We start from the raw sequence: 14,488 nt of genomic DNA on the forward strand, positions 1-14,488 counted from the left end.
CTGGGTAGCTCAGCTGTTGAGCATCTGCCTTCAGATCAGGGCACGGTCTTGAAGTCCCAGGATCTAGTCCCACATTGGTCTCCTTGCATGGAGCCTGCTTGTCCCTTGCCTGTGTCTCTGCCTCTCTCTCTCTGTGTCTCTCATGAATAAGTAAAGAAAATCTTAAAAACAAAAAGGTTTACAAGGAGAAAAGGCAAATGGCATCTTAGTTTTATTATGAAAATAGTTTTGGCCTTGCAGGCCTCCCTGAAGGTGTCTTAGGAGCCTCCAGAATTTCCCGGATCACACTTGGGAAACCACTGTTTTAAGATGATTGGCAGTTTGGTTTTATCCACGCTTTAGAAAGGATTCCTGGGCTTTTCACATTTGTTGCCAGTCCCTAGGTATTTGGTAAGATACTTGCCAGAAATAGTGGAAGGAGCATAGGTCAGGGGTCAGGACTTTTAAGATTGAATAAATAGCTCAGGTACAGGGCTTTGGTGCTAGACCACCCAGGGTAGAGGCTTAACCTCCTTGCCTCCATTTCCTCAGGTGTTAAAAAAAGGAATAATGGTTGAATCTGCTTCCTAGGGTTGTCTTAAGGATGTGCATCTGTCTGGTGGAAATTAGATTGTTAAATACCTGACAGGCAAAAAGAAGCAGTGGATTTTTTTTAACTTTTTTTTTTTTTTTTAAACTAGACTCTTGGGAAGCAAAGGAGAGCTCAGCAAAGTCATGTAGCATTTGCACTATCACAATTGGAAGGAGACTAGTGAGCAAGAGAGGCAATTCTGTCCTTCAAGCCTCTCTGTCCTTCAAGCCTTGGAAGATCCCAAGTGAGGATCATCTGGGGTGAAAGGCAAAGCAGCAGTGATGGCGAAGGGAATTGGTGGTGGGAGAGAAAGGACCAGATGGAGGAGGGGGGCCGCCAGGTGGGGAGGGAGGACTCCTGGGCGAGATAATAAAGCACCTCAGGGGGCCAGGAAGCCTCACCAGTTGGCCCCTGGTGGGCATCTCTTTCCCTTGCTTCATTTACAATTATGTAAGAGCTGAGGAGGGTGGGGGAGCTTCCCAAAAAGGCTCAGCAGAGGTACCCCTGACCTATCTACTGGCCCTTTCCTGCAGGCTCAGGTCAGCTTTGAAGGCTGCTGTGCTGGGGGAGTTTGAAATGCTTGCTAGAATGAGGCTGGCTCCAGAGGATTCCTGCCTTGAGCAGACAAAGCAGAGTTGTATATTAACATTTCAAACAAAACAAAATATTGTAATCCCTAGAGCAAGGATTCTCAAAATGTGGTCTGGGGGCCCCTGGCCTCTGTAGAGTAAAAGCGATTTTCATACTGAATATCAAAGATGTTATTTGCCTTTTTACTCATTCTCTCAGGGCTGTACAGTGGTTTTCCAAATGCTCCATGCTTTGTAAGATAACAGCAGTTTGAATGCAGAACAGACTTAACCTGTGCTGGAAAAGTCAGAGAAGTGATTGCCTTTTGGGAGTTAGGGGCAGGAAGTGACTGGGAAGGGCCCAGAAGGAATTTTGGGGGGGTGATGGTAATGTCCTATATATCCTTTTTTTTTTTTTAAGATTTTATTTATTTATTCATGAGAGGCAGAGACATAGGTGGACGGAGAAGCAGGCTCCTCAAGGGGAGCCCAGTGTGGGACTCGATCCCAGCATCCCGGGATCATACCCTGAGCCAAAGGTGGATGCTCAACCACTGAGCCACCCAGGCGTCCCAATGTCCTATATATCCTGATGAAGGAGTTTGGGTTCAACAGGCATTTGAGAGAACTCACATGTAGATGCCTTACATGGTTTTCTAACTGTGGGATCTTCATATCAGAAAATATTGTAAGATTTTGTGTTGAAGATGTTTGAAAGCCATAGACATGTGAAAATGCCCAGATTTTGACATCAGAAAGACCCGCATTCGAAACTGACTCTGCTCTATTCTATGTTTGTGACTTTGGACATGTAACAGCATTTAGCAGAGTGCCTGATGCATCATGGGCACCTAGTAAATATTTGTAATATGATCGAAGGCAAACGTGTCATTTTTCAGAGCTCTAGTTTGTACTAAGTCTGAGAAATCTCACTTTCATTTGCTCCACCAAGATTTAGACGGTTCCGGGTGAGTTTCCTTTGACGGCACACTAAAGCAGAGAAAAACATGTTTTTGTTTGGATTTGCTCAGTTATTACCTCCTGGGGAATGAGCAGGGGTGTAAGGTCTGAGGGGGAGACACAGTGAACTGTGACATGCACCATTGTAACTCTCTCTCTCTTTTTTTTTAAGATTGTATTTATTTATTCATGAGAGACACAGGTAGAGGGAGAAGCAGGCTCCATGCAGGGAGCCCAATGTGAGACTCAATCCCAGGACTCTAGGATCATGCCCTGGGCGGAAGGCAGGTGCTAAACCACTGAGCCACCCAGGGGTCCCCCCATTGTAACTCTCAAACTTCCTACAACCACAACTGATTTCTGTCTTGGTGACTTCATCTGGAAAATGAGAATACCCTTACTGCTTTACAACAGGATTGTTGTCACAATTAAACGAGGTACTTTTGCAGAGTCCCTGAACTCCTAATGGATGATGCAAAATAAATATAAGTCCCCTCTTCCATTTTTCATCTCTCCCTACTATTTTCCTCAAAATAGCCACGCTCCAAACATGTATGGCTGCTAACATAGTCTTCCTACTTGAAGTGATCCTTAAACGTTCTCACACATGTTCAGTGTTACTCATCGTCTATTTGCTGTCCTTCCGCAATGTGAGTGAGTCCACATGCTAATGCCAAGGATTGCCTCGTTTCATTGGCTGGACTGGAAGGTATTGGACCCAAAACTTTCTTGAAACCCACGAGTTCGGACACCTGAGTGGCTCAATGGTTGAGCGTCTGCCTTTGCCTCATGAAGGTCATGATCCTGGGGTGCTGGGATGGAATCCCATATTGGGCTCCCCACAGAGAGCCTGTTTCTCCCTCTGCCTGTGTCTTTGCCTTTCTCTGTGTCTCTCATGAATAAATGAAACCTTTAAGAAAAAGAAACCTACAAGTTATAGTCTAAGGGGAGTCTTCTATTTCTTGGATAGTTAGGTTTTTTTTTTGTTTGTTTTATTTATGATAGTCACAGAGAGAGAGAGAGAGAGAGAGAGAGAGAGGCAGAGACACAGGCAGAGGGAGAAGCAGGCTCCATGCACCGGGAGCCCAACGTGGGATTCGATCCCAGGTCTACCAGGATCGTGCTCTGGGCCAAAGGCAGGCGCTAAACTGCTGCGCCACCCAGGGTTCCCGGATAGTCAGGTTCTTTTGGTGGTTGTAGTTTGGGAATTTGACCTTTGGGGCACCTGGGTGGCTAAATTTGTTAATTGTCTGCTTTCAGCTCAGGTCATGATCTCAGGGTCCTGAGATTGAGCCTGCATGGGGTACCCTGCTCAACACAGAATCTACTTCTCCCTCTCTCTCTCTCTTTCCCTCTCTCTCTCTCCCCCTTTGCCCCTCCCCCTGCTCATGCTCACTCTCATAAATTTTTTTTTTAAATCTCAAAATGGGGGGCACAGATTTGACTTTTGCTTTCTCCTGAATCAGCTTGTGCAGATTGAAGCTTCTCTATTCTTGGGAATCCTCTAGATGCCTGGTCCTGTGTTTCCTTAAAATGGCTCTTTCCCTGCTCTGCTCTGCAGTGGGAGCTTGAGGATTCAGTTCCAGCCACTATGGAGTCCATGATGATCCACATGAGGAAGCAGTCATAGTTACATCACCTAGTTAATTTGGTGACCTCCTGTAGGGCAAAGTTGTTGTTGTTTTAAGATTTTGTTTTTAAGTAATCTCTACACCTAACATGGGGCTCCAACTTAGAACCTCGAGATCAAGAGTGCCATGCTCTACCCACTGAGCCAGCCAGGTGCCCCTAGCTGTCAGGCAGTATGTGTGTGTATAATCTTTTTGAGAGATTGCCTCCAGTTGCCATCAGAGGAGCAGTGGACCTTTGGGCCCTTCATACTGGCATACTCCAGATCATTTCCTATTTGGGGAGACCTCAGACATACCCTCTTTTGGGCCATGTCCTTCATACACATATCTCCATTATCACTATATAGCATTCAGTCATTGCACAATGAGGTCAGTTTTTTCATGTAATGAATTCTTAGAAGTTAGATTTCTAGGATGAATGCGCTCGATACATCTTAGAGAGCCTATGACCCAGAGAAGCTCTTTTTTTTTTTTTTTTTTTTTTAAGATTTATTTATTCAAGAGAGGGGGGAGGGCAGAGACACAGGCAAAGGGAGAAGCAGGCTCCCTGCAGGGAACCTGATGTGGGACTCGATCCCAGGACCCCAGGATCACGCCCTGGGCCGAAAGGAGGCGCTCAACCACCCAGCCACCCAGGTGCCCCTTATAAATGGGTATTTGGAACCCAGAGAGGTTAAGAAGTTTGACTAAGGCCATGTAGTTGTGCAGAGGTAGGACCTAGGTTTCCCAAGTCCCTGGGCAGTACTCTATCAACTTGCTGTGATCTCTGGTAACTAATAGCTAAGTTCCCAGGATTCCTCAGTAATCATTTTATCTGACTTTGGTTAGCAAACTCCCTCACTGCCTGCTGTTGTTCTGACTCCCCTCTCCAGCCCTCCTAGGTTTTCTCAGGTGCAACAGGTCATTTATATGTTAGTTTGGCTAGGCTGTAGTAGAGCATTCAATCAAAACTAGTCTAGGTGTTGCTGTGAAGATGCTTTGTAGACACAATTACCATCTACAATCATTTGACTTTAAGTAATGATCCTGGGTAAGCCAGGTAGGCTGCATGCAGTCAGTTGAAATGCCTAAAAGCAAAACTGATACTTACGTGTGAAATCTAAAATCAAAAAATTGAACATCGGGGCTCTTGACTGGCTCCATCAGTAGAGCATGCTACTCTTGATCTCAGGGTCATGAGTTAAAGCCCAACCTTCAGAGTAGAGATTACTTAAAAAAAAAAAAAAAATGTTGAACACCATAGAAACAGTAGAATGTGGTTGCCAAGACCTGGGAAGTATGGGAAATGGAGAGATGTTAGTAAAAGGGTACAGACTTTCCACTGTGTCTCCTGGTGACCGTAGTTGAAAATACTATATTGTATGATTGTAATTTGCTATGTGAGTAGATCTTAAGTAGTCTCACAAAAAATTTTTAAGGGTAACTATTGATAAAATAAGATTGGGAGATGTAATATACAGTGTAGGGAATAGTAAATAATATTGTAACAATTTTTTTAAAATTTTTTCTTTAAAAAAAATAAATAAATAAAAATTTTTCTTTATTTACTGTAGAGAGAGAGTGAACAAGCACGAGCGGGGTTGGAGGGTAAGGAATGGGTTGGGGGGGGAGCAGAGGGATAAGCACACTCTGCAGCGGGAGGAACAGAGGAATAAGCAGACTCTGCTGAACACAGAGCCTGACTCGAGGCTGGATCCCATGACCCTGAGATCATGACTTGAGCTGAAACCCAGTCAGATGCTTAACTGACTGAGCCACCCAGGTGCCCCGACCACTTTATAATGTATATAAATATTGAATCACTATATTGTACACCTGACATGAATACAATGTTGTATGTCAATTATTCTTCAATAAAAAAAATTTTTTTTAAGTAACTGAGGTGGTGCATCTGTTAATGAACTTGATTGTGGGAGTCCTTTCACCATGTATATGTATCAAATCATCACGTCGTACACTTTAAATATATTATAGTTTTATTTGCCATTTATACTTCAATAAAGCTAGAAAAAATTTTAAAAAGAAAATTAAGTCACTAAAAGTGTAAGTTTTGATTACATAAAATTTACAAGGAAGCAAAAGAGCAAAACTGGGGTATCCCTGAGGAAGAAGAAATCCATCTGTATACCTGGAGCACGCCCTCCAGATGGCTGGCCTGCCCTCCAGATTTCAGACTTGCCTCACCTGCCTCCATGGTTTTAAAGCCGATTCTTTGCAATAAAGCCCTTTGTATTTAGGGGTCACGTGGCTTTCTCCGTCGGGGGAGTATGCATGTGGGGCCCCACACTGGGTATGGAGCTTGCTTAATATTGTCTCTCTCTCCCTCTTTCTCTGTTTCCCCCAAATTAATTTTTTTTAAAGGCTAAATTTTCCTTGTAGTCCTCATCTTAGAGAGGGTTTCTTTCTTCCCAGTTGCTGATACTAGACATGGTCTTCTAGATTCTCCTCCTTCACGCACTTTCTTGCATTCATTTATCAAATTCTTCTGAGTCCACCCTCCCCCTTGAATCTCCCAGATTCCTCCCAATCTTCTCTTCCTCACATTCCTGCCTTTGTTCAGACTTCCATCATTTCTGATCTAGATCTATTCTCTTAACTATTTCCCCGCTTCACCTTTATTTTTTTTTAAGATTGTATTTATTCATGACAGACACAGAGAGAAAGAGACCCAGAGACACAGGCAGAGGAAGAAGCAGGCTCCATGCAGGGAGCCCGACGTGGGACTCGATTTCGGGTCTCCAGGATCATATACTAGGCTGAAGGTGGCACCAAACCACTGGGCCATCGGGGCTACCCCCTGCTTCACCTTTAATCCATTTTCCCCACTCATCCCAGGAAAAAATGATTTTAAAAAAATTATTTATTTATTCATGAAAGACACAGAGAGAGGCAGAGACACAGGCAGAGGGAGAAGCAGGCTCCATTAAGGGAGCCCCACACGGGACTCGATCCCAGGACTCCAGGATCATGCCCTGGGCCAAAGGCAGGTGCTAAACCGCTGAGCCACCCAGGGATCCCCCAAAAATGATTTTCTTATGAATCTTAATCCCTTGGGCGAATTTTTGGTTAAATGACTTCAAGGAGCCCATAAAATAAAGTTTTAATCATTTAGCATGACGTTCATGGTCCCTGCCTGTCCATGAGGCTTCCTCTTTGCCCAGTTGTACTTTGCATTTTAGCTGTGCTAAACCACTTGTTATCTTCATGTGTTCGTCTTTCTTTCTTTTTCTTTCTTTCTTTCTTTCTTTCTTTCTTTCTTTCTTTCTTTCTTTCTTTCTTTCTTTCTTTCTTTCTTCTTTCTTTCTTTTTTAAGATTTTATTTGTTCATGAGAAACAGAGAGGCCGAGACACAGGCAGAGGGAGAAAGAGGCTCCCTGTGGAGAGCCAGATGCAGGACTTGATCCCAGGACCCTGGGATCCCGCCCTGAGCCAAAGGTACATGCTCAACCACTGAGCCACCCAGGTGCCTCATGTGTTGATATTTCTGCATCACCTGGGGCCTGAGTCTAGTACGGTGCCCCTATACACGTGTGTGCACGTGTATACACACACCTGCCTTCACCAAGTCTTCCCTTTGACTAGAAGAGAAGAACCAAACTTTCAGTGGTCTTTGTATTCCTAAATACCTAGCAGAATATTTGATAAATGTATGATTAGCTCATCTTAATCTTAGAATTTTATAAGTAAAGAAATATTTTCTTTAAATAAAATTTGTACAAAAGCCTAATATGTAGACTGGACAAAAGTCAGGAATGCCATTACTTCATCCTCTTGTGCTGCTTCTGCCTCTTTAATGCCAGTGCCTACCCCCTGGCACAATGTGAAACCCGCTGGCTTCAAGCCTGCCTGAAGTGGACCAGATATCTGATCTGTCAGATTCAGCCATACAGAGGAACAGAGTACTAACACATGCTACAACATGGATAAACCTGGAAAATACGCTAAATGGGAAAAGCCAGACACAAAAGGCCACAATATTGTATGATTCCATCTACATGTAGTGTTGGGAATAGACAAAGCCATAGAGACAGAAAACAAGAGGGGCGGTTATATGGGGCTGGGAGAGGAATGGGAAGTGACTGCTTAATGGGGATGAGGCTTCTTTCTGAGCTGATGGCAGTGTCCTGGAATTAGAGAGGTGATGATTGCACAATCTATGAATGCACTAATAACCACTGAAATGACACACTTTAAAAAGCTGACATTTATGTGCTTTATATCTAAAAAAATAATAATCACAGTGATATAATATTCCATTACATGGAATTGTTTCAGAAAAATAAAGGAATTGTTATAAAAAGCTAGGCATGGGGGATCCCTGGGTGGCGCAGCGGTTTAGCGCCTGCCTTTGGCCCAGGGCGCGATCCTGGAGACCCGGGATCGAGTCCCACGTCGAGCTCCCAGTGCATGGAACCTGCTTCTCCCTCTGCCTCTCTCTCTGTGACTATCAAATAAATAATTAAAAAAAAAAAAAAAAAAGGCTAGGCATGAGTTGCTTCTATAATGTTAATACTTCTTTATAAAATTACGTGTACATAATTGTTGTCTTTGTCTGATGGGGAAGAAATGTGACTCTGGCACTGCCCACAATGTGAATCCATCTACTGGTAGCAGGGAGTGATTTCCCCCACCCCTAGCCACCACCACCAAAAGACAAAGAAAAAAAAAAAAAACTGTCACAGTCTTAGAAGTGGGAGCTAGAGTCCTAAGAATTCTTTCTAAAGCAACTTTATAGCCTTGCTATATCTGTGAAACCACTCTGTTGCCTCCCCTGAACGTTCATAGAAACCCACGATGGAAATCTACCCTCTTGTAATGCCTGTTTTTGAGGATGGTATTGGCAGAGTAGAAGCTGTTGAGGAGGTGGTGGCTTCCTAGGGAAGGAAGCCCAGTTCTGAGCGAGCTAAACTAAGCAAGGACATTAGTGCTTCTGGGCAAAGTTGGGGAGGAACAAGGCTGGAGTAACAGGCAAGGTCCTTGACACAGGCCAAGTTTCAGAAGTCAGGTGGATTCTGGGAAAGAACAAAGGAAAATAGCCCAGGCCAGTCACAGATAGCAGGTGAGTTAAGGTCAAGAGGGCCTTTTGAGGAAGAGGGACTATCAAGGGTAGAGGCGATCTAGGGAGTGGAACATCTGGGGTTTTGGCGACAAGCCCCAGCCAGGCCAGCCCTTAGCCTTAGGACTCCAGTTTGGGTAAAGTCTCAGGAGCTATCCTTGAAAAAAAGAGTTGGTACAAGCCCTAATCTTATCTCCTCTTGATAAATTAGGAAGAAAAGCCCAGGACTCTTAGACCTCTCTCCTCTCCCTCCCACTCTTCCCTAGAATGACATCCGACAGCCAGATAGGAGATTCGCTCGCTCGTTCACAGCCAGAGTCAGGAGGCAGATTCCAGCTGCACACACCCACACACACGAGCCTTAGCTAGGTTCTTTTATTTTGTCTTTATTGAGCCTTGCAGATGGAGTTAGTGGTGAAGAGGTTCCCATACCCGTCGCCGCAATGCAGGGCCTGGAGAAGGCTGGATCTCAGCAACTGCTGCAGTCACTGGGGTAGACGTCCCAGTGCAGGCCAATGGCATTGATGAGGGAGCTAGCACGGCCGCTGATGAATCGGAGCACAGTGTTGGGGTACAAGGGGACGGCGTTGAAGCTCGTGCCTGTGTCTTTCCCAAAAGGCAGGTAGCGGCCCTTGTCCGTCACGAAGACCAGCTTCCTCAGGTAGTACTTGTACTTGCCAGACACCTGGATCACTGACTCCCCGGGGTGCAGGAAGATCTCTTCCAGATCTCCCTGGGTGCCACCCACGTAGTCGCTCCATACCTTGCCATAGCGCACCTGGAGGCTAGGGGCAGGGTGAGGAAGGAAGGAAGACTGACATTGGGCTGATCATAATTCAGGACCTCCCCGCCTCCCTGCTGAGACTTGCAGACTGGTGATGGGGCAACAGGTCTGCTGCCAACTCCACAGTGTGTGAGGGGTGAGTGAGCCCTTGAGATCATACAGGGAACTTCAACTCGCTTTGCCCACAAATGCAGAGGCTCAGAAAGGAAAAATTGCCTAGCCAGAGTCAAGCAGACAGCGTTGGAGCTTGATTTTGGAATCTAGATTCCCACTGTGCTGCCCACCCCACCCCACCCCCAATACAAAGGGAGCAGGGGGATCTTTCTGGAAAGTTCTCGTTAGGGAAGATACTTTGTTGTTCCAGGGTGTAGTCCAGGATTAGAAGGCTATACATTGTCTGGAGAGAGTCAGCAAAGATGGAAGATGCCAGAGGGGGCTTACACCTCAGGTGGGGCCCGACTAGCCAGCTTCCAAGTGCCTGAGCAGCTATGGCCTATGATTTGCCTGAGGTCATGTGTGCTGGGGGGCTGTAGGGTTATTAGCAGAGCTGACCTCAGATCCCTGTCCTCTAACAACTTTCACGTATCATGTTATCCCTGGGATTTGTTGACTGGAACAGCCATGACCCAAAGTGACTAAGAACTTTCCAGTTTAGCAAGATCAGAGCAGATCCCCAAACCACAGAAACACAAAGAATCTTACCCTACAATGTAGTATCTGTTGACCCGGACACGGAGGGCGGTGATAGGGCCTTCCAGCTGGTTGCCAGAATGGGAGAATCGCTCCCCTCCACCACCTCCATACTCTCCATTGTATGAGGAGGACCTAGCCTGAACTGGAGGGGACAGTAGGAGTTGAAGGGAGAAATCTCAAAAGCTCAGTTTCCCCACCACCACCTCCCACAGCTCAGTGCCCACCACTCCGAGCCAGCCTCTGAAAGCCTTGGCCACCAGCAATGCAGGAGGCTGCCTTCCCATGACACTATGCTGGGTTCCTGGCTTCTCACTTACTGGCATTGGCCGAGGCTGATGCACAGAGTAGGGCCAGAAGAGCAATGGTCAACATTCTGGGGCTGGAGTGGAAATAAGGAGAAAGTCAAGGTTTAGCTTTTTTTCTTTGGCTTTCATTTACTCAGGTTTCACTGACCTCCAGCTGAGTGTCAGCCTTCTTTGTCTTCAACTCAGACTTCACTGACCCAGTCTTGGGCTTAGAAAGGATTGTCCCTAATCTCTAGTCCTGCTCTTGGCCGACTGTCTTCTGTCCTTAACCCCTCTGTCGTCCCTGGTCCAGAGGGAGCCAACTCCCTTCTTCCATCCCAGATCAGAAGATCAATCCTAACCCTCTATCTGGACCAAGCTGTGTTAAGTCCTGATCCCTCCTGCCACAAAGCAGGAAAAGCATTTTCAAAGAAGTAGAGACCATCTCCAAATCATAGAGATGGCTGAGTTTACCAAACCAGGAGTCTGAGCAAAACCTAACTGAAATCTGCCTGTAAGGGATGGGCCTGGCGTGGGGGGACATCTGGGCAGAGTTCAAACTTCTAGCTTCCTGCTGATCTCAGATCAGAAGGAAAGGAGCATTTTAGAGGTGCATCTCTGTGACACCTGGGGAGTAGAGGTGGTGATAGAGGAGACTGCCACCACCAGCATCAGAGCAGTTCAGGCAGAGGTGGATAGAGATTGCAGAAGGTGTTTGGACCAGCTCCAGATATTAGATTCCAGATGCCTGCTCTATTTGTCATCATTCTTTCTCCACTAACACAAATCTGGCCACATTGATTCCCCCGAGCATCCCAGACATCCCCAGTCCTTCCACTGAGACCCAGATATCTTTGCACCTCACTCAGATACAGAAGCCCCAGTTAGCTGACCCGCAGGTTTCTCTTGCCACCCAATCCAAGTAGGTGCCTGTCTGGCTCAGCCTGAATTCCCCTTAATTTGAACCCGGCCATCCCTGTCACCTCTTAGCTCAGGCCTCTGTCACCCCTCACCTGGCAGTTTCAGGTGCAAAGTAACCCCCCTGAAACTTTCAGATCTTTTATACCAGGTCCGAGCCCTCCTCCTGCTCTTTATCGTGTGAACCTCACCTCCTGAGCAAATATGATCAACCTCTGAGGATCAGTTGTCAAGCAGGGTCCGGAATATCTTATCCGGCCTCTCCCCCCAAGGGTGACAGATCACAGGGTGGGGTACTCGGGGCCAAGGCCATATCTCAGGACGGACAGGCAGGATAAACTTGAGAAAAGGTCACCAACCGAAAGGACCATCAGCTTTGGGTGGGCTAAGTTACTAATCACTTCTGGGTGTGGTCTAAGATTCCCTCCCCTATTTGGGTGTTCTGCAGGTGCTCTCACCTGTAATATGTCATCTTTCAAGAAAAACATTGTCCTTTCAGGGCATTTGAAATATAGATTCTCTTGGAGAGGGATTACACTCCCAATGTTCCATACTTAGGAGTGCCTACTATATTCCAATTTTTTCCCTCTCCTTTTTACTTTATATGAAAAAAAAAATCCACATTGATAGAAAAATTGAAAGAATTGTACAAGTACCCATATACCCACCATGTCAATTCTACCATGGTTAATATTTTGCTGTGTTTGCTTTTTTTTTCTTCCCCCATCTATCCATCCTCAACCTGCCAGACTGTTCACAAACCTTTTCTGAGAACGGTAAGGTAACAGAGGGGGCACCTGGGTGGCTCAGTGGTTGAGTGTCTGCCTTTGGCTCAGGGCTTGATCCCGGGGTCCTGGGATCGAGTCCTGCATCAGGCTCCCTGCGAGGAACCTGCTTCTCCCTCTGCCTATGTCTCTGCCTCTCTCTGTGTGTCTCTCATGAATAAATAAAGTCTTTAAAAAAAAAGGTAACATTGGTGTTGCCGGTGGACACTGAACACCTGTAGATCCCCCTCTTGGGAACAGACAGTCAGTCCAGAGGGCACGTGGGAAGCTAAGGAAGTAAAAGTAGCCAGGTCCTCCTTGGGGGCAGTTCTGCTCAGGACCCCAGGACTCCTGGGAGCCACAGCTGAATCTTCTGGGGGTTACAGCCCACACAGGACAATTGCTCTTTCCTGTAGGTCTGAAATGCCTCCCGGATTGATGTCATAGATTTCTTCTCTTTGGAGGCATTCCTTTCCACCTACATCCCTAGGATGGACTCCTGAGTCCTGCTTCCTGACCCCTCTAGGACTGGCTCTTTGACCCTCTGGGTCAGCAGGTCCTCCCAAGCAGACAGAAGGATGGAGCTCCGGGAGGGGCTGGAGTCATTAACCTCGGTTATTAATGACTAGTAGTTGGACACACAAAGCACCCACCCATCACAGGCTCACCATCTAGGACTGAGAGCTCCTCCCAAGAAAGCAAGGGAACCCCACCCTAAGAAGCCGGAAATAGGACAGGGCTCTTCTGGAGATTGCTGAACCAGGAGGGCAGCCAGGGACACCGTGTCTGACCTCACTTCTCCAAGTTCAAAAGAAGCCTGTCCTGCTGACATACTTTTCCTTCATTCCAGATGTTCTGTTTTGTCTCTTGTCCTCTCTGGTTTTCCTTTGTTTCCTGATTCTGTGTCTTAATTTTTCCCCCATGTCTACTGCTCTGAGGATTTTTCTTTATATTCTCTCTGTGGTTTTTCCTTCTACCTCTTCTCTTTGCCTCTCTTCCTCCCCCAAACTCTCTTTCCTCTGTCTCTTCTCTTACTGTTGTCTCTCTCCTCTTCCTTATTAGGAATATATCCTACAGGATGCAACCAAACACCAATATTAAAGATGGCCTCAGAGGTCTGAGGTGAATGCTTAGGGAGAATGCCCTCGCATTTCCATGCATGATGGACTGGGATCCTCATAACAGAGGCCCCTACACTTGTCATGGGTTTATCTGATGCACTTAATGAAGTTCTGGAATATAGGTAAGGACCTGAGCCGACGACCAAGAAAGAATTCTTGAGACATCTTTGGTGAAAAATGGTGATTTTATTAAAACAAAGGGACAGGATCCGTGGGTAGGAAGAGCTGGGTAGGAAAAGCTGTTGCCCAGGGCCTGTGAAGAGTGGCTGATTATATACCTGGGAGTTGGGAGGGGTTTGGGGATAGCATCCTCTCTAAGGAACTTTGGAAGCAACGTTTCCAGGACCCTGAGGGGGCTAGCTATTGTTGGGGAAAGGTCATTTATTACCAACTAATAAAACCTGAGTCATGAAACCCTTCAGATGTATATGGTGGGCCACATGCTTGGGGGATGATTGCTAACAAAAATCTTGGGGGTTTAGAGATAAAGGAAATTTCTTTTTTTTTTTTAAGATTTTATTTATTCATTCATGAGAGACACAGAGAGAAGAGAGGCAGAGACACAGGCAGAGGGAGAAGTAGGCTCCATGCAGGGAGCCCGGCGTGGGATCCTGGGTCTCCAGGATCAAGCCCCAAGCCGAAGGCACCCAGATAAAGGAAATTTCTAAAGGAATTTTTATATGTTAAAGTAGACTTACAGGATCCTGGGGGGTGGGCAAAGATTGCCTTTTGCCCTTAGCAAAGTATTAACTTGGAGTCAGCTGAGTGGTAGAAGAATGCTCCACTGCCTGTTTCAAGGATTTGTCAATGTGCTGCTCCCGGCTTGTGCTTTGTCCTCAGCTAGTCCTCTGTTCCCCCATCACACTGACCCCACCTAAGCAGAGAGCCAGAGTTTTCCCATCCCTACAGACTGCTCCCTGTGTTCCCACAGCCAGCTCTCCAGCCCCTCTCCAGAGGGCAAGAGAGGCCTTCCTTCCAGTGGGAGAGGGTCAGGGCTCATCCTCTGTCGGTCCCAACCACATAGGTCATTGTGCAGCTCATGTGGGGACATCCAGGGTTTGCTCTGATTTGGTGCCGAAAGAGTCAAGAGGAAGGAAGATGGTGGAGGCATTGGGACTCCAGACCTCACCTCTACTT

General features: G+C 46.4%; 2 protein-coding genes across 3 annotated transcripts in view; one reads left to right on the plus strand and one right to left on the minus strand.

Annotated features, from left to right (window-relative positions):
* The window catches only part of C8H16orf54 (chromosome 8 C16orf54 homolog), a 40,665-nt gene that overhangs the window by 1,892 nt on the left and 24,285 nt on the right, over positions 1–14,488 (plus strand). The gene's annotated exons all lie outside the window — the stretch shown is intronic.
* Positions 9,154–11,642, minus strand: ZG16 (zymogen granule protein 16). Its single transcript, XM_072836437.1, has 4 exons — positions 11,562–11,642; positions 10,582–10,643; positions 10,274–10,406; positions 9,154–9,572 (listed from the first exon to the last, which is right to left on the minus strand). Exons 2-4 carry the CDS (start codon positions 10,634–10,636, stop codon positions 9,257–9,259), a joined length of 504 nt encoding a protein of 167 aa, XP_072692538.1. The 5' UTR covers positions 10,637–10,643; positions 11,562–11,642; the 3' UTR covers positions 9,154–9,256.

Source organism: Canis lupus, chromosome 8 (genome assembly GCF_048164855.1).
Source record: "Canis lupus baileyi chromosome 8, mCanLup2.hap1, whole genome shotgun sequence".
Classification (NCBI taxonomy): domain Eukaryota; kingdom Metazoa; phylum Chordata; class Mammalia; order Carnivora; family Canidae; genus Canis; species Canis lupus.